Source organism: Canis lupus, chromosome 10, assembly GCF_048164855.1.
Source record: "Canis lupus baileyi chromosome 10, mCanLup2.hap1, whole genome shotgun sequence".
NCBI classification, from domain to species: Eukaryota; Metazoa; Chordata; class Mammalia; order Carnivora; family Canidae; genus Canis; species Canis lupus.
The window spans coordinates 69461241-69485207 of record NC_132847.1 but is presented as its reverse complement, the minus strand read 5'-3'; the positions used below and the strand labels follow the sequence as shown (position 1 = coordinate 69485207).

At 40.8% G+C, this 23967-nt stretch overlaps 2 protein-coding genes across 3 annotated transcripts in view; one reads left to right on the top strand and one right to left on the bottom strand.

The window, feature by feature from the left end:
- Window positions 1-252: 252 nt before the first annotated feature.
- The window catches only part of SLC31A1 (solute carrier family 31 member 1), a 39549-nt gene continuing 15834 nt past the window's right edge, over window positions 253-23967 (bottom strand). The window contains exons 2-6 of one of the 2 annotated variants that reach the window (XM_072842412.1): window positions 12037-12127; window positions 8523-8680; window positions 7884-7956; window positions 5832-6000; window positions 253-3606 (exon numbers count right to left, since the gene is read on the bottom strand). In XM_072842412.1, coding sequence (XP_072698513.1) covers window positions 3405-3606; window positions 5832-6000; window positions 7884-7956; window positions 8523-8615 — 537 coding nt within the window. In that variant the 5' untranslated portion in view covers window positions 8616-8680; window positions 12037-12127 and the 3' untranslated portion in view covers window positions 253-3404. The remainder of the gene's footprint in view (window positions 3607-5831; window positions 6001-7883; window positions 7957-8522; window positions 8681-12036; window positions 12128-23967) is intronic. The other variant, XM_072842411.1, reaches the window with a different exon arrangement.
- On the top strand, window positions 4543-4936 carry LOC140641905 (large ribosomal subunit protein eL39). Its single transcript, XM_072842415.1, has one exon. The coding sequence runs from the start codon at window positions 4580-4582 to the stop codon at window positions 4733-4735; it is 156 nt and encodes a 51-aa protein (XP_072698516.1). The 5' UTR covers window positions 4543-4579; the 3' UTR covers window positions 4736-4936.

The following is a 23967-nucleotide window of genomic DNA, read 5'->3' as shown; positions in this document are numbered from 1 at the left end:
GATCCCTGGGTGGCGCAGCGGTTTGGTGCCTGCCTTTGGCCCAGGGCGCGATCCTGGAGACCCGGGATTGAATCCCACGTTGGGCTCCCTGCATGGAGCCTGCTTCTCCCTCTGCCTGTGTCTCTGCTTCTCTCACTCTCTCTCTCTGTGTGACTATCATAAATAAATAAAAATTAAAAAAAAAAACTGATGGTAATGCCAATGGAGAGACTACTTATTCTGATATCCCTCTGGATGGTAGAAAGACGTGCATAGAATCACAAAATCAAAATATTTATTTTGTTCCTTTACATATGACACTGTTAAAACATTCCTACTACAGCAATACTGCTCTCCAGGAGCTTACAATCTAAAACGGTCAACATTAATTGTAGACTCAGTGATTAAGGCATTATATCAAATGCAGACTTTGTATCTTTAGATTTATCTTCGGAAAGAAGCAGCTGGAGAGAGCAGGATCAAAATTAAATGACATGAACATGTAACCCCTGCCTCCTTCCCTTCCAGCTCCTTAAAAGAAACCCTTTGTGGCTAGAGCCCAAGCCCAGAGCCTCACAGTCTGAAACAGAGTTCCAGACAGCTCTACCATAGAAGTAGTGAAGAAACCTTAATTTCTAATTCCCTGGTAGACACAGAGGGTTCCCTGTTTGTGGGCAACAAGGGGCTGAGTGTTCCTCCAACAGAGACAGCACCTAAGATTCTGTAACTCTGTGGATGGTAATAGTAGGTAGCCCTTTACTCAGCCTTATAATAATTGCAGCAAGACAGTTTCTCCTCAAAGCATGCATCAGGTCTCTACCAAGTTTTACAACTTCTGGCTGGTATCTATATCCACTGCAATGTCCACTGCATCAGGAGGGTTAGGGGGATTTCATAAAGTACATACATGGGATTAAAGACTGAAAGGGAAAGGAAAGTGGATAAGGGGCCAAAGAAACGAGGATACAGACTTCTAAGAGGTGTGAACAAGGAAGGAGGACAAGAGAAATTTGGATTCAAAAGAACAAAGAAGTCAGACACTAAATCCCAAATCAGTAGGGATACAGAAATGAAAGTCAATGAGATCATTATATTATCACAATCCAAGAGCTCAAGAAAGATGGAATTTAAGCTTTAAAATTTTTCTCCTTCACTAGCTTCTTCCTTTGGCAACCTAATCTAAGAACTGCTGGAATTCAGGTTTTTCATGACACTCTACCTTGAATACCTGAACACCTATCCCAAACTGATGTTTCTCTGTAGAGTTTCAAATTCACAGCACTTTGTCTTAACTGGCCTTGATTATTCTTATCTTACTGATAAGGTCCTATTTCTGAAAGGGTATTTTATAGCAGCTCATGCCAAGATTTCTAGAGAGCACCAGGGTCACTATTAAACATTGAGTCTTATTTCTCATGGTTTTATTATTCCTTGGCTTCTGAGATAATAATAGGCTATTTACACCTTCATATTGGACTCTGTCACTAACTGTCATTCACTCCAATCATGATAAGTATCAGTACTCCAAGGGGTTGGAATGAGAGAAAAGCACAAAACTCTACATGTCGGTTCTTAGATTTAACCCTCGATCCAGTAAGCTCGTAACCTTCTCTTGGTTTAAAGCCACAGAAGTACACATTCCTTGCTCTCCAATATTTAACTGGCATCCACAGAGAAAGTACAAACTTCAAAACCACAACAGAGGCCAACAGAATAGAACAATGTTTTGTCTCCTCTGCCCTGAGGCATGATTGGAGTCTAGCACCGAGGAGGGCAGGATTTAACAGACTAGCACAGGAAGAGACACTTCACACAGGTAGTCTGGACTTGGGGCAAGATTGTACTGTAAACTAAGAACCGAACAAGCATTAAAAATTCAATGTGATTCTTCACGGAGAAAAGAGGTTTTGGCCACATGTGATCCCTCGAAACCCCCAAGAATAACAAAGACAGTCATGTAGAGGATGAGGATCTGCTTGGTGTGGACATGGATGTTGAGGGTGGTGGAAAATCTGGTTATCAGCAGCAAACCATACCCTAAACCTCTCCAAAGAGAGGGTTGGGCTTTTGCCCTTCTGACCCATGACTGGCTGATCTTACACTACAGATCAAAGGTCCTTCTCAATCTTCAAGGTATTTCTAAGAAACTACAGGTCTTTAAAAATAAAGACTAGTGATTTTATACATACTGATAAAAGTTACTTTGGCTACAGCCCCTGGGCACGCATACACACAGCTAGAGCTGAATACACTGTGGAATGATTAAGTATTGACCAGCAGCATTTAGTACACGAGTTAAGCTTAGACATACCACCTACCAATCGTCAATTCAAATTCCTGTGCCCAATATCAGGTAGCTCACCCCACCAGGTGATACTTCCTTAGTTTAAAGGAGAGATTCTCAAAGTGTGGTCCCCTGACCATCAGCAGGAACATCACCTGGGAACTTGTTAGAAATGTCAATTTGGGGGGTCTGGGTTGAGGTTCAGAAACTAGTGTTCTAACACTAGTTTTAACAAGCCCTCTCCAGGTGATTCTGAGGCAGGCTAAAGTTTGAAAACCACTGGTTTAGAGGCCACATGAAAACAACAACAAAAACGATTCACACTCTTTTGCTTCATTCACCTGTGACAATGCAAGGTACCAAAAGTAAAATATCAATGGTTTTATTTGAAAATATCTATTTCTATTTTCTTAAATTGATTGTCATCTTTTTTTTCTTTGATTGACAAGTTCATTCTGATCAGAATGTTAAGTAGGAACACAAATTGATGAGTCAGCCACCCAAGAATGCACACCTCCCCAAGCTCCAGGCCCATAGTTAGTCTCAAACCACCCTTCTAAAAACCATGAAGATTTCAGTGTCATACATCACACCGAAAGGCACCACGTATTTCACACTCCTTGAATCCAAAGACTGGAACTCACTCTTTAATGTCAAGTTTGGGTTCTGGGTTTAGGTGGGCAAGAACTTCCTTCAGCTGCCATTATCCTAGCTAAAGTGACTCTCTTTCCATCACCAACCCAAGAAAAACCCACCAAATTCACATACTGTCTGTTAACCAAGTAAAAACAGAAGACTAATAAAGGAAGCAGGTGATCAAGTCATTGAACAAAAAGCTACCTGGCTTGGACAAGAACATAGAATTTGGATCTAGGATGAGCAGGGGGGAGAGGACATCTTCTGAGGGACTCTCATCTCTTTAGAAAAAAAAAGGGAGGTTATCACTTTAGATCACAGACTGTAGGCTAAACCTCTGCTGAGCAGGAGGAGGGGTGTGTGTGTGTGTGTGTGTGTGTGTGTGTGTGTGTGTAGGGAGCTACAGAGCAAGAAGGGAAGATTGGAGTAGGAATCCTGTCTTTCAGTCTTGAACTGCTTCCTGCTTCCCACTGCAATCGACAAGGCCACACCATGGAGTTGAACGTTAATGGCAGTGCTCTGTGATGTCCACCACCACTGCTTTCTTCCAGCTGAACAGGAAGTATCCTGTGCCAGCCCCGGCTGCTACGGCAATGCAGAGGTACCCGTTGTAGGTCATGAAGATGAGCATGAGGAAGTAGCTGATGACCACCTGGATGATATGCAGCACTGTCTGCAGGAGGTGAGGAAAGCTCAGCATCTGTTGCCTGGAGAGCAGACAGGGACACAATAATCAGGGACCCTCGGGGTGTTTGGGCAGCACTGCAGATCAGGAGAAAGGGGGAGCAGTTACAGTCACGAGCCCAGCTGGGACTGGACTCCCCCGCAGCCATCCGAGCAACTCATGGTTACTTGTGCGTACGTACGTTGTTTATGGTCCCTGGAGATGAAACATGGTAGGGCTGCCAGGGTAATCCGCATTGGCCAGATATGGTTACAGGTCAGCAGGAGGAACCCTCTTTGGGAGGAGAGGAGACGGAGGAGGACTAATCCCCTGACTTACCTCGGGCTAGGCTCCTAAGAGGAAAGCCCCAAACCCTCCCATACTTATTTGAACATTTTCAGGCTTCCCAATATCGCAATGTTCACATTCTAAAGAACAGAAACAGATAAAATGGAGGGTTGGGTGGTATGGTACAAAGTGCTTAACTAGGATCAGGAGGCTTGGCTAGCCCCTCTGTCGCTCACGGTCCTGTCGCCTTGGGTGAGTCACAACGTGTTTGGGCCTCAATAAGCTCAGCAGTTATAATGGGAATAAATAACCGGTGGTTACCTGAAAGCAGCATATTGGTCTACAGAACTCCTTGAACTCCAGTTTAGTCTAAGACCTACATTTCTATTAAAACTCAAAACTCTCAAAAAGCATTTGCCAATCTGTAGGAAAACCAGTAGCCATCCAAATACTTTCTCTGACAGAATATAGACCTCTAGGATGCCTGGGTGGCTCAGCGGTCAAGCGTCTGCCTTCGGCTTGGGGTGCAGTCCCAGGTTTGAGGCCCGCATGGGGCTCCCCGCATGGGGTCTGCTTCTCCCGAGGCCTGTGTCTCTGCCTCTCTCTCTGTGTGTCTCAGGAATAAATAAATAAAATCTTAAAAAAAAAAACAGACATCTGGACAGTCTTATTATTGTAAACAAAATGAAAATAGAGATCCTGGTTGCGTGTGGTTGACTGTGATCGCCATGTCTTCTCACAAGACTTTCAGAATCAAGCGATTCCTGGCCAAGAAACAAAAGCAGAATCGTCCTATTCCCCAGTGGATTCGGATGAAAACTGGTAATAAAATCAGGTACAATTCCAAGAGGAGACACTGGAGAAGAACCAAACTGGGTCTGTGAGGAAGCATCGCACATCATGAAATAGCAAACATAATTGGCACACATATTTAAGCCACATGGAGATCACATGTTCCTATCTTATCAATATGGAAACATCCTTCCTACCTGGCCAATAGACATGTCTTATCAAGAGAATGATTTTCTCTGTTACTATGCCTCTATACCAGTAGGTTGGTTCAGTAATAAATGTGAGACCTTTCAGCTGAGCTGCTGTTGTGTCCTGATTTGTGAAGTACTGAATTGCCCCTCCTGTCAGATCTCACATAGCACCGTCTGATAGAACTTTCTGCAGTGATAGAAATGGCCCTTGACAACAACGTATTTAGAGTGTGGCTAGGGGACGCCTGTGTGGCTCTGTCTGCTAAGCGTCTGCCTTTGGCTCAGGTCTTGACGGGGAGTCAGCGTGTCTCTCTCTGCTCCTCCCCCTGCTCATGTGCTTTCTCTCAAATAAAATCTTTTTAAAAAAAAAAAAAAAAAAAAATGAAAATAGAGCTGGGTGGATACAATTTTTTAATAGGAAAAAAAAATCAATTGGGTTCTGCCATTCTTTGATACCCTGACCTGAATTTCTTTTAATTTGCATACTGTTATTTTAACAATTTTTTTTCTTTTTCAATCTGGGCAAATATTTTATTTTTAAAGATTTTATTTACTTGAGAGAAAGCAAGAGAGAGAGAGAGAGAGAGAGTGCATGCACAGAGGGAGAGGGAGATGGAGAAGCAGACTCCCCGCTAAGCAGGGAGCCCAGCGTGGGGCTCCATTTCAGGGCCCTGAGATCATGACCTGAACTGCTTACTCTTCTGAGCCACCCAGGTGCCTCTGGGCAAATATTTTAAAATATGGATTCCTCACCTTCTTCCACAGTGACCAAGGCTTATAATTCAGAAAAAAATATTCATGCTCAGAAGGGTTCCTATCATTTCTCCTTTGGCCTGCTCATGATCCCCAACCCAAGTGTCCAGAGATAGTTTTCATCAAGGTCACATAGAATCACTACTAACTCAAAAAAAGGACTGTTGCTTATAAAATAGCTGCTTTGTTGCTTAACTAATCCAGCTTTCCAGAACTTCCGTCTGGATCTATTCAATCTTCTTACCCAACAGTTTTGTGTGTCTCCATAAGGATGGTTCCATTTGGTCCTGGGACGGGCATGGAATTGTAGCGGATGCTGACTTGTGACTTGCGCAGCAGGCTCTCTCGGGCTATCTTGAGTCCTTCATAGAACATTGCTAGTAAAAACACTGCCACGAAAGCTCCAGCCATTTCTAAGTAGAGAAAGAAAAGATGGTATGGTCACATGTGCAAAATCACTAGCTGGTGTGCTGTCCAAGCTAGAGAGATAACATAGACGAAGGGCTCCTCTCAATTTCTAAATACGTTATATTGCTACCTCTCTACTCTCACAGACAGACAGATAGAAGTGTGAAGACAGTGTTAGTGAAAACCATTGTCTCCACTGGAGAACATACTCATTTTCTGATTATGACACAAAAAATCGTCTGAACAATTACCTTCAGGTCTGGCTACTTGGTGTCATAAATTAGCTTGTTACGATACAAAGTACAATATGCAAAAGGGGAATAAAACAGCATTTGAAAGTTGTTTGAAAGACTATTTCCTTGAGGAATCCCTGGGTGGCTCAGCAGTTTAGCGCCTGCCTTCAGCCTGGGGTGTGATCCTGGAGTCCTGGGATCAAGTCCCACATCAGGCTCCCTGCAAGGAGCCTGCTTCTCCCTCTGCCTGTGTCTCTGCCTCTCTCTCTCTCTGTGTCTCTCATGAATATATAAATGAAATCTTAAAACAAAACAAAACAAAACAAAAAAACTATTTCCTTGAGGAAAGGGGTGGGGGGAAAGAGTGATAAATCAAGAAAGACTCTTAATTATAGAGAACTGATGGTTACCAGGGAGGAAGGGGGTGGGGAGGATGTGTGAAATAGGTGATGGGATTAAAGAGAGCACTAAAAAATTATTTATTTATTTGGCAGAGAGAGAGAGAGAGCATGAGCAGGAGGGAGGGGTGAGGCAAAGGGAGGGAGAGGGAGAATCCTCAAGCCAACTCCCTGCTGAGTGGGGAGCCCAAATGCAGTGCTCAATCCTAGGGCCCTGAGATCATGACCTGAGCCGAAATCAAGAGTCGGATGCTTAACCGACTGCGCCACCCAGGCATCCCCAGACTTCAGTTCTAAGTCTTTCACACTGTGAAGTGTTGGTAATGATACGAATGTATTCAAACTGCTGATTTAACGTACTACTTGAACTAAATGCTCCCCCTTTTGCCCAAATTGATTTTGTGGTGCAAAAGTATCCAAATGATACTTAAAGCAGTCCAACACTTGAGCTTGTGCACTTTTAATTTAAGGCATGCCCACTCAACATTATAGACACACAGAAATGGGTATTAATTACCCAAAGTAGGACTGACACTAAGAGAAGCCATGCCAAGAATCAGGAATGATGTAGACCAGTTTGGTATGCTAGAAAGAACACTGGAGTAGGCACGTCTAGAAAGTCTGGGTCTCTACATACTAATACTATGTGATTTAGGGCTAATCATTTTAGAATTTGAACCTTAAAATTCATCTGTAAAATGGAAGGATTGGACTGGACCAATACTTTTCCACCTAGGGTTATTTTGTGGTCTGTTTATACAAAATGCTTCTTATGTCATTTTAACTTGACTATAGTCTTATGTCCAGGATCAATAACTTACCAAACAAGGAAGCACTCTGGAAAAGGATGAAAGGAAATGGATTGCCAAAGACTCCTATCTGGTATCTAAATTATTTTTCAGAAACTCTAAAACAGATGCATATTATTATTATTTATTTTTATGCGGGGCTTGAATTCATGACCCTGAGATTAAGACCAGAGCTGAGATCAAGGGTCAGATGCTTAACTGACTGAGCCACCCAGGTGCCCCATAACATACACATGCTATTTAAGGGAGGTTTACTGTAGGACCAAAATAAGGATACATTGTGTATCCTTACCTTCTAGGTTGTTTAATAGGAAGATGATAATGTACCATAACCATAACCATTCAGTACTTATGGCAGGAAGAGTTGGCTTGGTTTCCAGATTCGTTGTGACTGTCTCTCATGTGGGTCTCACCTCTGAATACGATCTGATGGGGGTGGCTTACTTACCTCCAGCTGTATTGATGACCAAACCAGAAAACAATAGCTCCACATTCTTGAAGCCGAAGTAGAAGGTCATATGCTGCCAGTAAACCAAAACAAGTCAATGAGGGAACAATTGAGGATTCTAGATGAGAATTTCAGGTAAAGAAGCTTAGAGCATTCAAAAGAGACAGTCACTGAAGTGGGAGGCTTTCTCCTTCATTTTAACATTACTACCACAGACACTCTCCACAGGTACTCTCCCTTGCCCCCCCACCTTTTTAATTTTAATTTCACTATAGTCAACATACAGTGTTATGTAAGTTTCAGGTGCATAATATAACAATTCAACAATTCTATCCATTACTCAATATTCATCATGATAAGTGTGCTGTCTTTTTCTCTTTTCTACATAAAGCAGGAATACCAGAACTTAATTCAGAAAAGGGTCAATTCTGAAAGGAAGGAATACAGAAGAGTCCTGGTTCTGATGTGACTCTGAAATTAATCTGCCACATGATCTTGGGCAAATGACTTGTCTGAGTCTGTCTGAGCTTTTCCTCATGGGTAAACTGACCTTTAAAGATAATAACCTGCTAGTCCTAAAACCGATTACTTCTATTACCCAAGTGGGTGTAAAAGGGCAGCCTCTCCTGTGGCACTCACCATCATCATGTTGTGCATTCCCTCGCCATGGGAGTGGGAGGCTGAAGTGGTTGGGTGATGGTGAGAAGGTACTGTTGTACTGTTGTAAGCCATATGGCTTGTCCCTTTATGGTGGGAATGATCCACTTTGGCAGGAAAAGTTGAGTCAGCAGAAGAATCTTTTAACAAAAAGAATTATACATAATAATTTCACGATATAGATTTGATTCTTTAGAAAATTTTTTTTAATTTAAATTTTTTATTATTATTTTTTAATTTATTTTTTTAAAAGTAAGCTCTACACCCAATGTGGGGCTTGAACCCGTAACCCGGAGATCAAGAGTCACCTGTTCTACCAAACGGGCCAGGAGGTGCTCTTAAAATCTTTTTTTTTTTTTTATTTAAGATTTTATTTATTCATAAGAGACACAAAGAGAGAGAGGCAGAGACAGAGGTAGAGGGAGAAGCAGGCTCCCCGCAAGGAGCCCAATCTAAGACTCAGTCCTGGACTCCAGGATCACGTCCTGAGCTGAAGGCAGACGCTCAACTGCTGAGCCACCCAGGCGCCCCAGTGCTCCAAAATCTTAATTCTGTTAACTACTTATTTATGTGGGATTTCATCCAATAGGGATTGCTTTTGGAGATTGTGGCACAAGGGATTAACACCTAGTGTTTCAGAGACTTAATCCCTTTCTGCAAAATCATTCTTGAATTTATATATATATTTAAAGATTTTATCTATTTATTCATGAGAGACACACAGAGAGAGACAGAGACATAGGCAGAGGGGAAAGCAGGCTCCCTTGAGTCCGATGCGGGACTCGATCCCAGGACTCCAGGATCATGACCTGAGCCAAAGGCAGACTCAACCACTAAGCTACCCAGGTGCCCCCAAATCATTCTTTTAATAGATATGTTCAATGTATGCTCAAATTCACTTATTTATTTGAGAGAGAGTGAGCACATGCACAAGGTGGGAGGTAGAGGGAGCAGGGAACCCAACATAGGGCTCGATCCCAGAATCCTGGGATCATGACCTGAGCCAAAGGCAGACGCTTAATTGACTGAGCCACCCAAGTGCCCCTGTATGTTCAAATTTAAATATAAGATAAGGAGAAGAAAAGTAGTTTCTTTGGGATGCAGGAAACAGACAGTTTGTAATAATGGACAAATTGATGCCATTAATGAAATTTGGCTGCTGTAAGGCTTTCTAATCATAAATGTCAGTAGATAAAAAGCCAATGCTTCAAATAATTCACCTAATTGGATGGCCTGTGTTCAATCAAGATATTAAGAATACATTTTCACATACAGGATAACCAGCCTTCGGCTAATTTAAACTTCAAGAAAAGGTCTATTACTGCCCTCGGCAAGCAGTGTGCTCAGAAGATACAATTTCTATCCCAGCTCAGCATTAGAGCTAAGAACACTGAAAACAAGATATAAATTGAATGTTCTATATTAAATTAAGTCCAGACAACTGCATATTCGGCCTTGTGTCTTTACTGCAAAAGTCCATCTGGGACATAAACTAGGAGCAAAACTCTTGTAGCTGGGCTGGGGCTGAGGTGGGGAGTGGGAAGCTGAGGAGCGTAGAAGTGAAAGTGTTGGTAGATTCTCTTTATGTGTCCCTTGACTCCAGTTTCTGGAGGAAAGAGTGCTTTAGAAATTCAAAGTTGGGGGGCGCCTGGGGGGCTCAGTCAGTTAAGATTCTGACTCTGGATCTCAGCTCAGGTCTTGATCTCAGGGTCATGAGTTCAAGCCCTGAGTTGGGCTCCATGCTGAGTGTAGAGCCTAAAAAAAGAAAGAAAGAAAGAGAAAAGAAAGAAAAAAAAGAAATTCCAAGTAGGTATTCATGTTCATGAGACTGAGCGTGCCTCTCAATCAACAAACACTTACTAAGCTCCCACTGTGTGCCAAACTCTGAGCTAAGTGCTGGTAATTCAGTGGATAAGACAAACAAGGTACCTCATGGAAAGAGAAATAAGAAAGTAAACAGAACAATTTCATGGTGTGATTAGTGCTGTGAAGGAAATACACAGGGTAATATGGCAACATTATTAAGAGGCAGAGAAGAGGCATACCAACTTAGATAGGAACTCAGCGAGTCATGTCTAACTTAAAAGCACAAACCTTCAGCCATCTATTTCCCCCTCTTCAAACTCCCATCTCATGATTCTATGACAGCAAGCTTAAGAAAGAGGCTCGTATTTCCAGCAAAGGACAAGGTAAAGCATCACTCAGGGATAATCAAAGTTCAACTGTGAATGTAAATAACTTTCATGCCAGAAGGTATATTACTTCATAATTACAGAGCTTGACAATCTGGTATTATTAATACCATGGACATAAAGGACATATATAACAGGTTCTTTGTCCATGAAGTTTTTATAGTAAAGAATAAAAAACAACACACAAAAATAATCAACACACAGCACCCATAAAATTTCAATGATGAGAAAAATGGTAAGTAGGCAGTAGTTTTCAACTAAAGAATCACAGTGGAATGGAGAGATTCCTGGTATCTGAGTGATGATTATGGTTTTTGAGTTAAGCCAATGCAGTGAAATAAGAATAAAAAGACTTTTGCCAGCCAGGAAGACCGAGAACACATCCTCATAAAGAGACTCAAGTAGAAGTCACAATTTGCTCTCTTCCGATAAGAGTTTAGAAAGTGATTATAGCAAAAGAAAACAATAAAGGGTAACTTCATTTTACATTATCAACCTGAATCCTGGCCATCGAGTCAGTGATTACTTGTAATGTCTTCTGGTGTAAAAGACTGAAAGAGATACAGAGATGAACCAGACAGTCTTTCCTCAAGGAGCCTCAAGGCTAAACCCTAAAAGGGGGGACTGAACAGTTGTAATCTTTTATACTGGGCAGGAAAAAATGCCATGGGACCATGCCAAATTCAAATTATATATATATGGATATATAGATATAGATAGATATAGATATAGATAGGATATAAATATAGATATATATCCATGTATATATTAAAAAACTTATTTTTTAAAAAGATTTTGTTTATTTATTCATGAGAGACACAGAGAAAGGCAGAGACACAGGCAGAGGGAGAAGCAGGCTCCCTGTGGGGAGCCTGATGTGGGACTTGATCCCAGGACCCCGGGATCACAACCTAAGCCAAAGGCAGGGCAGCCTGGGGTGGCTCAGCGGTTTAGCACCGCCTTCGGCTCTGGGCCTGATCCTGGGGACCCGGGATTGAGTCCCACGTCAGGCTCCCTGGATAGAGCCTGCTACTCCCTCTGCCTGTGTCTCTGCGCCCCCCCGCCCTCATGAATAAATAAATAAAATCTTAAAAAAAAAAAAAAGCGAAAGGCAGACGCTCAACTGCTGAGCCACCCAGGTGCCCCTATATAACTTATTATTAAAGCATAAGAAATAAAAGCAATTATATTCTTTTCTCTTCCTACTTGACTTTCCAGTGATGTGCCCTATGTATTTGGATAACATGTTCTATAGCAATCAAACACTCCTAACTTATCCTCTCTAGAAGAGAAATTCTACTCACAGGAGGTAACCTGGTGGTTGGTTAAAGCTTCCTTTGATAGCTTCAATCTAAGAAGATCCAAGCTCAGCCTCTTCCAGAATAAAAATGGGAACTGAAATGAGAATAAATCAAAGAACAGCGAAGTGGCAATATCATTCGCTGTTTCAATTTGTAACCTGAAAAAAATGGTTTGGTCACAAGCTGTCCTCTTTGCTTTACTCAAGCTTCTCTAGACTCCACAGCCAACATTAACTACTTACTGCTGTCCAAGAACTGTTTTCTCTAACATAGCTCCACGTCATTGTTTCTAAGAACTGGGTTCAAGGTTTACACAGTAGCTGTACTGTACTTTTTATGGAATCAAGTTCCTTGACTTATAAGGCAATTGCAATTAACGGAACTTAATGAGGAGTGACAGGTGGAACTCCAGCAAAATTTTTTATTTACTGATTCACTGGCTTTCCGGTTTTAGTACAAATTACATGCATATGTTAATTCCAGCACACATGTAAAATTCCTGTTCTTATTTAAAACCTCCACCAGGGATCCCTGGGTGGCGCAGCGGTTTGGCGCCTGCCTTTGGCCCAGGGCGCGATCCTGGAGACCCAGGATCGAATCCCACATCGGGCTCCCGGTGCATGGAGCCTGCTTCTCCCTCTGCCTGTGTCTCTGCCTCTCTCTCTCTCTCTGTGACTATCATAAATAAATAAAATTAAAAAAAAAAAAAAAAAAACCTCCACCATTCACTTCACTTCTTATCCTTATCCTTTTACTTCATCAATTACAAACTATTTATAAAGAAGAGAACTAATAGAAAGAAATCTGAATATATCACTCAAGGATAAAACTATAAAACAACAAACAAATCTTAGGATTCCTAACTTTCAATCTACAGTAAAATCCACCTCCAATATTTATTTACCAAGTTGAGTTTAGAGCTAGGTGGAAAAATTAGTAATACACTCCTTTTGTTTAAATTTTTGCCAGTTCAGGCAAACTATTCTCTCTAACAAAATTCAAGAGGAACTCATACTGGAGAATCATCTTTGCATTGGAGAATGAAGTGATGAGCTCAACTACATGGCTGGAAAACATCTGTCAAGGACTTTTAAAGCTGCTCTGGTTGTACAATCTGGGAGAGTCCCTTACCCTTTTTGGAGCTAGTAGATCATGGAAGATGCCGGGTGTGTGAAAGGAGATAAAAGGCTTAAGAAGCATCTAGCGAAGGACCTGACAAATGGTAGTGTTACCATTATGTGGAATATGAGGGGATAGAAGACCTTAGAGAAGGAAACTCCAATGAATAAATCCTGTGGAGAAGACACAATCAAAATATTAGCTGTTTGCTTCTCTCCTGCAAAGTCTTTTAGCTAAGACCATTTTTAAGGCCCTTTTTGTTTGTCCTGTCTCCTGAGACCACAAAGTGGCTATGGACAATCACACGGATAGTTCAGAATAGTTCTAGGTCATAACAGCTCCTTCTTCTAGCATAGAAAACTCCCAGGATCTGCCAGGAAATACAAGAGAAATAGTCTAGGAATTGACTACAGAAAAAAAAAAAAAAATCAAGTATGAATTCCTTTGGAATTTAGTTCACATAGAATAGCTAAGAAGTTGATTTCTCAGGAAGGCTTTACACTCTTCGGTTTCTAGGGAATATTTATCTCATCTTCAGTTACGTACTTAAGTCAACTACATGCCAACTTGTTTCTATCGCCCTGAATATTATATGGAAAATGAGATGGCGCATTCCACACTGCACGCTGTAGCTTTGCATTTCATTCTGTCTTCCCCTTTCCCCCATTACGTACTGTGCAACATTTATACAAATAGGTTCCAAAACTTCCCTGTATTCAAGGATCTAACTCCTTCTCTGTCTACTTCTGAGCATCACCAAAAAAGAAGTTTTCTCTATTCCTGCCCACCTCCTACCTCCCAACACGGGCACACTGGAAAGCTTAACTAGAGGGCTGGATTGTTTGCAATGTCTAGCAATTTTAGCAAAATAAACACGACTTTATGAACAGAAGTTTGGAAATTGGCAAGAAGGCTGAATTCTGATGTCCATTCCTGAGTCTTAGCACCGATCTTACTTTTAAGAGATTTAGTCTAAACTTCCAATTCTTTTTTATTTTCTTGGTATTGCAACATGATGGATAAGAAACAGTAATCCATAGGGACTATGGAGATTAGACCCCACAAAAAGCTACACACAAGTGGTCAGACATCTGCCACATGGTCCCTCTTCTCTAGCACAGACAGATATAATCTGGAGCCTTACACAATTCTTTTGGAGACTGCCTACAGTGTTTCCTGATAAGGAAGATAAGGAAGAAAGTTTTTCTTCTTATAACGATTAAGGTCATGTTCCTTTTTAGATCTGGAAAACCATCGAACAAAGATAAATCTGTATGGTTGCTCTTCTGCTTTCTTCAGTCATTATTTTTATTGGTGGCTTATAAGCTTTAGGCAGGTACAGATAGGGAAAATTCAAGGACACAGACAGTATACTACCATAAACAGGGATTTATGCTTATGGACTATGTTCTCATGATCAAGCAGCAGGTTAAACTGGACTAATCCTGCCTTTTGATGACCTGCGCAGGGTCAGCAGATATTCTGAGAAATAGCTCTGGCCTTGTTTCAGGTGTCCCTGTAGGTGAACTTTAAAATTCCCTTGATGGTTTTATGAATTGTCCTTTGGGGAGGGAGGTGGTAAAGGAGATATAGAAGTAAAAGAGATATAATGCATTGATAAAATAGGGCTTAGGTGTCCCTTCATCACTTGGCCTTCCAACTCAATATACTGGAGTTGTTTTGAAAAATAGTAGTAGCTCACAGTAAATGGGACAGGGGAAATATAATATGATGAATACATAGGGCGGAAGACCCTTACCCTTGAAGGCCAGTCAGTATACAACTCTTTGGATATTGTAGCTGCCTTTCTTTGGCCTGTGTCCTTCTTGAGGTTCAGTGATCGTAAAGATACTTAATGTTCCAATTGTAATTACAAAAGGAAGTAAGTAGGCTTGAATAAATCACAGGCTTACACAGGGTCTCAGCCAGAACTGGCAAAACTTATGAAGTTCTGCCCCACTTATGTACTAAATGCAGTAAATCAAATGATGCAGTAGAGAAAAAATAGGTCAGGTCAATAAGAAAAAGAAGTGTAAAAGACGCTAAAGCCGTACACACACACATTTCTACCCAGATTAACTCTGGCAGGTAATGGGAGATGACACGGCATTCCCTATGACTGTAAGTTTCTTTATTTAAAGATTTATTTATTTCAGAGAGAGAAAGAGAGAGAGAGAGAGAGAGAAAAAGTAGGGGGAGCGGCAGGTAAGAGAGAGGGAAAAGGAGACTTCCCACTGAGCAAGGAGCTGGATGGATGCAGGCTCCATCCCAGGACCTTGGGATCATGACCTAAGCCGAAGATGGACGCTTAACCAACTGAGTCACTCAGGCGCCCCCACTTGTAGGTTTATAAAGACAATGAGAATTTAGGAGTATAATTGCCCAAACTCCACCACCATCACTACCATCACACACACAAAACACACACACAAAACACACACACACAAAAAAACAAAAAACCCCAACCCCTTAGATTTTTATCCTTTTAAAAATTCTTCAGTAAAACAAAGGCCACTGTTTTCCCTTCTAACTTTTTACCTTTGTTGATAATAGAAGTAACTCCCAGGGATCATCTACAACAAATTCTCACTTGTTTTTCTTCACGACATTGGAGGGGCTGATATGAGAAAATGTTGATAGAACTGGCAAAGACAAAAAGAAAAAAAAAAAAAAAAAAAGAACTGGCAAAGACTTAATGTTGTGATTATTTGCTGATTTCAATATTACTTTCTTTTTCTCCCTACCATCTACCAAAGCGGGCTCTACTACTTCAAATAGTCTAAGCATGATTCCCTGAAAGCATTTTTCATGGAAAGAAACCAAACCATACACGGTTTACATACTCAAATAATAGCAGAGTCTTTGTGACTGAATAACTCATAATATCAGACTGATGGGCTCCACCACAAGTAGCCAACAGCCAGAGTCATAAAGGGGAAAACTACTTCAAACAATTACATTTAAAACTTAAAGAGCCCTCATTTATGAGTGGCCAGTGATCTAGGCAAACAAGAAGTATGGCATGTACTGACAAGTTTTTAGAAAATAAAAGAGCAGTGATGAATTAGTGAGAGTAGCTCTTTCCCTGAGAAGCTCCTGACTAAGAATATCTATGTTAGTAAAAAAAAAAAAAAAGATGATAATCCAGAAGCTGCCTTGGGAATCTCATTCTAATTCTCCACAGGAAAGACAGCCAGCCAACTTGTATTTAATTCTAATCAGAATAAGACAAGCACTTTGTTTGCGGACACTGGTTCAAGGTCACCCCTGTCTATCATAAATTTCATCATTCCATGTGTCCAGTCCACCTAATTAAGCTGCTCAGACAGAGCAAGGAAGATTAAGAAACCTGATGGGGTAAGACAGATCCTGGAGATACCCATTACATTGAGAATTACCCAGGCAGGGAAGACTAACATTTTCAAGAGAAAGCATACTAAAGACAAACTTAATTTTTAAAATGCCCATTGTCCAATCTCTAGATCACCAATGCCTTTTGGGCAAACATGAATGGACTGTGGTATTACCATGGAAGCAACAAAATATAAAGGAAATAGAGTAAGTTTAAACATGAAAGGGATGCAGGTGGTAAATGCCATACTGGGCAAGTAATTTTATATTTTATAGCTTCATTTTCCTTAACTGTAGAAACGCTGAATTATATAATTTTTTTTAATTTTTTTTTTAACTTTTATTTATTTATGATAGTCACAGAGAGAGAGAGAGGCGCAGAGACACAGGCAGAGGGAGAAGCAGGCTCCATGCACCGGGAGCCCGATGTGGGATTCGATCCCGGGTCTCCAGGATCGCGCCCTGGGCCAAAGGCAGGCACCAAACCGCTGCGCCACCCAGGGATCCCTGAATTATATAATTAATCAAGTTTCGCCCAGAGCTAAAACTTAATTCTATATTTTTAAAAAAATATTTTATTTATTTATTCATAAGAAACACAGAAAGAGGGGCAGAGACCCAGGCAGAGGGAGAAGGAGGCTCCCTGCGAAGAGCCTGATGTGGGACTTGATCCTGGATCCCAGGATCACGCCCTGGGCCAAAGGCAGACCGCTGAGCCACCCAGGCATCCCTAATTCTACATTTTTTAGTTCAGTTTCCAGGAGAATAGAATGCTTTTTTATCCCTATCCTTACTATTGGATTGTAAATTTTAGGAGGACTTTGTCTTAATTATTGATGAATTTCCTGCATTTTCTAATGTCCTGCACAAAATAGTAAATGCTTGCCAAAATGAATTGTTTTTCTCTGCATTTCTTTTCTGGCAACTAGACAGACACAAGAGACAAATCAATTCTTTAATCTGTTAATGAGACAATGAATGGGCAATCTCAATTTTCTCTTTGCGACCTTAGTGAGTCTGAAATGCTGTATAATAATATTTGATGGATATGCTTAGAAATTATCCAATAGCTCTATATTAGAAGTAGCAAAATGTACTTGATATATAAGTAACATAGATAAGTTGAACTTTTTAAGACTTGGAAGGGGATTACAAATTCATCTAGTTTTAGTTACTCATTTCATGGAAGCCTAGAGTGTAAAACCACAAAGTGCTTGGGAGAAATCTAACATTTACATATTCTGGCCTAATTTACCTTCATAGGTACTTTTATAAAATATTTGGTGATAAGTGTGAGGAGATTGTGAACAAATCTCACACCTGTTTTAAAATGGAAGAATGAAAGAGAATATGGTGCTGTTGACGTGTAAGCGGCCTGAAATGCCAAATCCCGATCCTTTATATGAATTAAGTTTCCAGGGCATTAAAACCTGGATAAGTGCTACTTTCTAGAAAGGGAGAGTAGAGAAAACCAAACCGTAGGATAAGAGCAATCTGAAAACACTTTCTCTCTGCACATCTACCCAACAAATAACCGTGTGGAACTTGAACTGATGTGGTATGAAGCAATGGCCCTTCCTCCTATAAACCCAACTTGTTATCTCATTCTGTCCCCACAATCTCTCTTTTTAGAACCAGGGGCACAGAGAATTTTTTTTTTTTAAGATTTATTTATTTATTTGTTCATGATAGAGAGAGACAGAGAAAGGCAGAGACACAGGCAGAGGGAGAAGCAGGCTCCATGCAGGGAGCCTGATGTGGGACTCGATCCCGGGACTCCAGGATCGCGCCCTGGGCCAAAGGCAGGCGCTAAACCACTGAGCCACCCAGGGATCCCTGGGCACAGAGAATTTAAGTAATCTGTTCAATGTTATGCTAGAATTTACCTATCCTCACTCCCCGCCCAGGATGTATTCTATACTTGCTTTGTTATGTACCCAATGTCACAATTCCGTGTCCACAATTCGGCCACGGTTGTGATCACTTTTCCTAATCCCAAGTACATGAGAAGATTCACTTGGCCTGCCTCTGGTTTTCACCAAGAGCAATTCTATTACAAACATGGGTTCTCCTAACCGTACACTCTACCCCGTTCATCTCATGTGATACACCAATGACAAATTAATCTACCATGGCTCTACTTAATCTGCTCAAAAAATACCGCTGCCTACCAACCTCTTCCTTGTCTATTAACTTCCTTGTTCTGAGATCACAGATCTCTAAGATAAAGGCCTCAACCTACCTATCTATCTGCACATACTTGGAGTTCCAGTCAAACAAGTCCAATAGCCAAGTATTGAACTGGACAAACCCCACACTTTTCTGTTTGGTATCTTTGCTCACATTGCTTCTTCAGTCTGGAATGCCCGTCCTTACTATCTCTGATGCAACAAACCCTCCTCATCTTCTGAGGTCTCTTGCTAAACCCTTCGAGCATTAGAGCACATTGTGCCTTTCCTAATAACCCTAGCTTGGATTAAGTCTCACCAAATACCCTGAAATGTTACGATCTTTTCAATTGGGTCCTATTTCGGTCATCACATTGATAGAACAGTACTGAGAAAAAGTAAGAGAAACACAATTAGGCCTGGAAAGAGATGTATGAACCATTTCTTCAAATGTATGCAGACCACCTGAAATATGAAACCTGAGTGCACTGTCCCCTAATTGGTGGGTCATAAAAAGCTCACTAAGAATTGGAAGGACCTTGGAAGTCCCTGCATGGAGTTCTTCAGTGATATACAAATTTTGTAATAACTGAACATGCCTAGGGATTTGTCAGACTAGTGTGCTGCTTCCTTTTAGAAATATAAGAAAGCAAACACTCTCTTTTCAGATAACCCAAGTACAGAAGATGTTCCCCAGGAATCTGAATCTTGCTATTTGATTGTGATAATGTTGATAATAGAACCAGTACTCAAAGCTAAACCAGTATTTGTACTCCAGGTACTATTTACATATATTTCTGAGGCTGTAACTTGCATTTTAGGCTCTACTCCCTGAACTAACAACTGTCTGCAAAGAAAAACCTAAGTATCTTTAAAAAACATTTATTTACCTATTTTAGAGAGAGAAGAGAAAGAGCGAGCAAGCAAGCACAAGCGAAGTGGGGGAAGGGAGAGGGAGAGAATCAAGCAGATTCCCCCGTAGGGCCCAATTGTGGGGTTCGATCCCACAACCCATGAGATTATGATTGGAACTGAAACCAAGAGTTGGACACTCAACAGACTAAGCCACCCAGGTGCCAAGAAACTAAGTGACTTTTGAAAAAAAAGATTTTATTTCTTTATAAGAGAGACAGAGAGTGCATGTACACTCAAGAGAACACGGGGAGGGCCAGAGGAAAGGGGAGAAGCAGGCTCCCCATAGAGCAGGGACCCTGATTATGGGCTTATCCCAGGACCCTGGGATCATTACCTGAGCCACCCAGGTGCCCCATCAAACCTAAGTATCTTTATATCCAACTTGTGGTATCAGGTATGCTTACATTATGCTGACATTTATGTTTGTTACTGACTTACCTTCCAGATTATTTCAAACTAATCCTTTTTGCAAATATTCCACTGAAACTGACCTACTCACTTTTCCTGAGTAAATTGAGCACTTTGACACCTGTATACCCTTTTGGCTTCTGTCATTCTTGTAATGCCTCCCTCTCCCCGCATTTCCTGAATATGTGTAAATCCTCCCATTATTTATTCAACATTTATCATGCAGTTAAAATGTGTCAGAATTAGGGTGAAGCTAAAACATGGCCCTTGTTCTTTTGAGTTTACAATCTAATTCATTCTTTAAGGTTTATTTAATAGGCTTTCTCTTCCATTAGGTTTTTCTTAGATTCTTAACAGAAGACATATCTCTTTTCCGAATTTTCCTGGCAATCTTCTCTTATGGAAAATTTGGCTTACAGTTCTTAAAATACATGATAAAAAATACCATTTTTACACAGCAAGTTCCTTGAGGACAAGGAAGTTTTCTAATTTCTATGTCCTTACTGCATCTTGGAGAACATCCAATAAACATTCACTCATTTGTAAAGTATTTATGTATTTATTTATTTTTAAATATTTTATTTATTTATTTATTCATTTATTCATTTATTTATTTATTCATTCATTTATTTATTTATTTATTTATTTATTTATTTATTTACTCATGAGAGACACAGACACAGAGAGAGAGGCAGAGACACAGGCTCCATGCAGGGAGCCCGATGTGCAACTCGATCCCCGGTCCCAGGACCTGGGCCTGGGCTGAAGCCGGCACTAAACCACTAAGCCACCCGGGCTGCCCTGAAAAGTATTTAATTCTTACAAAATCTGTATAGGTTTCAGTATCTACTGCCGAGAAGCCAGGTGCAAAAAGACAAGATTCTTGCCTTTCTGGGGCTTCCTCTTCCTATTTATATGTAAACAAATAAATATGTGTAAGTATATACATTACAAGTTGAGATAAGTGGTATGAAGTAAACATGGTACTAGAATCCAGAGAATAACAGAGAAAATAACTAATTTAGATGGGGGGGTGTAGGTGGAGAGAATAGTGAAGCCCTTAAGGAGGTAACTTCCAACAAAATGATGAATTACTCGAGTTGTGTAGAAAGGTATAGGAACAGCATCCTTAGGCAAGAAAAGAACCAAGGGCATTCAAGGTCAGTATAAATAGAACCATCATTTTAAGGAGACTAAATTTTATTCTAAGGGCAACTGGCATCTTTTCAGGGTAAGAAGCAGGGAAGTGATATGATCAGATTTATCTTTTAAGAGAGTACTTTTATTGCTATGGGGAGTGGCCTTTATTTGCTCTTTTGCTCACGTTCTTCTGCAAGGTATTCACAGAAAAAATCCTTACGAAACAATGGGCTATAATCCTTTATTGGCCAGAAACCATAAAGACATCTGTTAAACTTTAGAAGGAAAAAGAACCTTCTAACTTCTAGGTTATCAAATGGTTTGAGGTACAAAAACTAAAGAATATTCTACAAGGACTATTCTGGACTGGAAGAGCTTTTCAAATCCTGTGCCACCCTTTGTTGGTGAGAGTTAAACTTATAGAATATTGTTAAGAGCATGAGTTTGAAGTCCAATGGTATTCAAATCCTGGCTCTGCTCATTTCTAGCTGAGTGTCCAGGTGACATTTCCTATTCTATCGGCCTTAGGGTTATCAGTAGGTACTGTGCATAGAAGCTGTTAAAGGGGCTGTGTCCAGATTTCAATAGTATTTGGATAAATAATTTAAATTTGGTATTTACCCAATAAATAGAAAAATATGAAAAAGGTAGACTAAGTTCCCTGCAGGACTGGACAGTAGACTATGAGACACACAGCAAGTGCTTAGTAGATTTCTATTGCATTATACAACGGAAACCTTCAACAGTGATATAAACAAACCCATTTCCCACTTTTATCTTTTGAAGACAAAACAGTAGCAATAAATCCAGAAATTATGTGACTCCAGTTTTTAATGCTCAGAAGTTTTGAGGACAGTTGGAGAACACATTAGACTGAGTCTAAGATCTAGATTCAGATCCATTGTGCTCCTGCGGATAAAACACCTCAGTTTCTCAGTTTTGGCATTACTGACATTTGAAGCTGAATAACTGTATGAACTGTCCTTCCACTGTAGTATGTTTTACAATACCTGTAGCCTTTCCCTGTAAATGCCAGTAGCACCATCCCAGTTGTGACAACTAAAAATGTCTCCACAGGCAGCCCCGGTGGCTCAGCGGTTTAGCGCTGCCTTCAGCCCAGGGCATGATCCTGGGGACCTGAGATTGAGTCCTGCGTCAGGCTCCCCACATGGAGCCTGCTTCTCCCTCTGCCTGTGTCTCTGCCTCTCTCTCTGTGTCTTTCATGAATAAATAAATAAAATATTTAAAAAAAAAATAAAAATAAAAATAAAAATGACTCCAGACATTGCCAAAGTCCCCTGGGGGGCAACATCCTATCTGAGAACTACTTTTGATCTTTGATTTTCAGTGTCTCATCCAAAACTCAGGGAAACAAAGAGATAACATGGGTCTTGTTCTTCTTCAGGGTCATTATATGATTCAAATGAAATAATGAATGGGAAGAAATACTGAGAAAAAAAAAAGACCACATAATATACGTAAAAGCATTATTACTCAGTGGATTATTATCTAAAGATTTTATTTATTTATTTGAGAGAAAGCAAGCACAAGCGGGGTGGGGGGAGACAGAGGAAGCCAACTCCCCGCTGAGCAGAGAGCCCCACATGGGGCTTGATCCTAGGACCCAGAGGTCATGACCTGAGCTGACAGCAGCTGCTTAAGTGACTGAGCGACCCAGGCAACCCTCACTATTATTACTATTAATAATACCAAGTTATTAATATTTTAAAATTTTAATTTATATTCCACTTGTGTAACACCAGTTTCAGATGCACAATTCAATGATTCAACACCCAAACACAACACCCAGTGCTCATCACAACAAGGGCCCTTCTTAATCCTCATCACCCATTTAACCCATTCTCCCACCCACCTCCCCTTTGGCATTGGTGAGTTATTATTATGCTTTGCAGGTGCTCAATAAGGAGGCTGAAGAAAACTAATTCACATCTTGTTTATAGAATACATTATAAGGCTTAGGTTAAGACTATGTGCACTCTAATATACCTTTTAGGTCTTCAATATTTGTTGATTGAGTGATTCTAAGTCTGGGTCCAATAATTATCTCATTTACTTTTGTGGCATGTTCTCAGGCTATTCTGCTGAGCTACAACAATGTAGTGTGTTTCGAACCTTAATGGCACTGGAAAGATGGGCCTGGGTTAAATAGGAATGGCTACTCATTTTACAGATGGGAAACTGAGGTACACAAGGTTAACAGACTAGCTAAGGTCATGTGGCAGCCTAGTGGCAGTATACAATCAGAACCCATATTCTTTTTCTTTTTTTTTTGTTTTAAGATTTTATTTATTTATTCATGAGAGACACAGAGAGAGAGAGGCAGAGACACAGGCAGAGGGAGAAGCAGGCTCCGTGCAGGGAGCCCGATGTAAGACTCGATCTAGGGACTCCAGGATCATGTTCTGAGCCAAAGGCAAATACTCAACCGCTGAGCCACCCAGGCATCCCAGAACCCGTATTCTGACCTCAAGTCCAGTGGTTTTCTATTACTTGTATCATGGTACTTTATCCAACTATCTTGTGTCCCTGTCTCTTAGCACAAAGTCAGATATTCTGCTTTCTGGGAGCAATCCAGGAAAATTGAGATAAGGAAACAGAAAGGTGGACCTATTTCTATGGGGAGACACAAGTGGCCATAACCTACTTCTGGGGTAAACTAATGTCCACTTATCTAAGGGCCCTGTCAAGTCTTGAAGTCCTTGCCCACTAAGTTGTCCAGGAGGAACTAAGTCTAGTTGTTACCTACCTGCAGAGCAACTGTGTCTTGCAATGCTTTTTACTGTGCTATGGCATACAATTTGGGCTAAAATGG

Bases quoted from the DNA above. Each gene is read 5' to 3' on its own strand.
- LOC140641905 (XM_072842415.1), top strand. From the start codon at position 4,580: ATGTCTTCTCACAAGACTTTCAGAATCAAGCGATTCCTGGCCAAGAAA.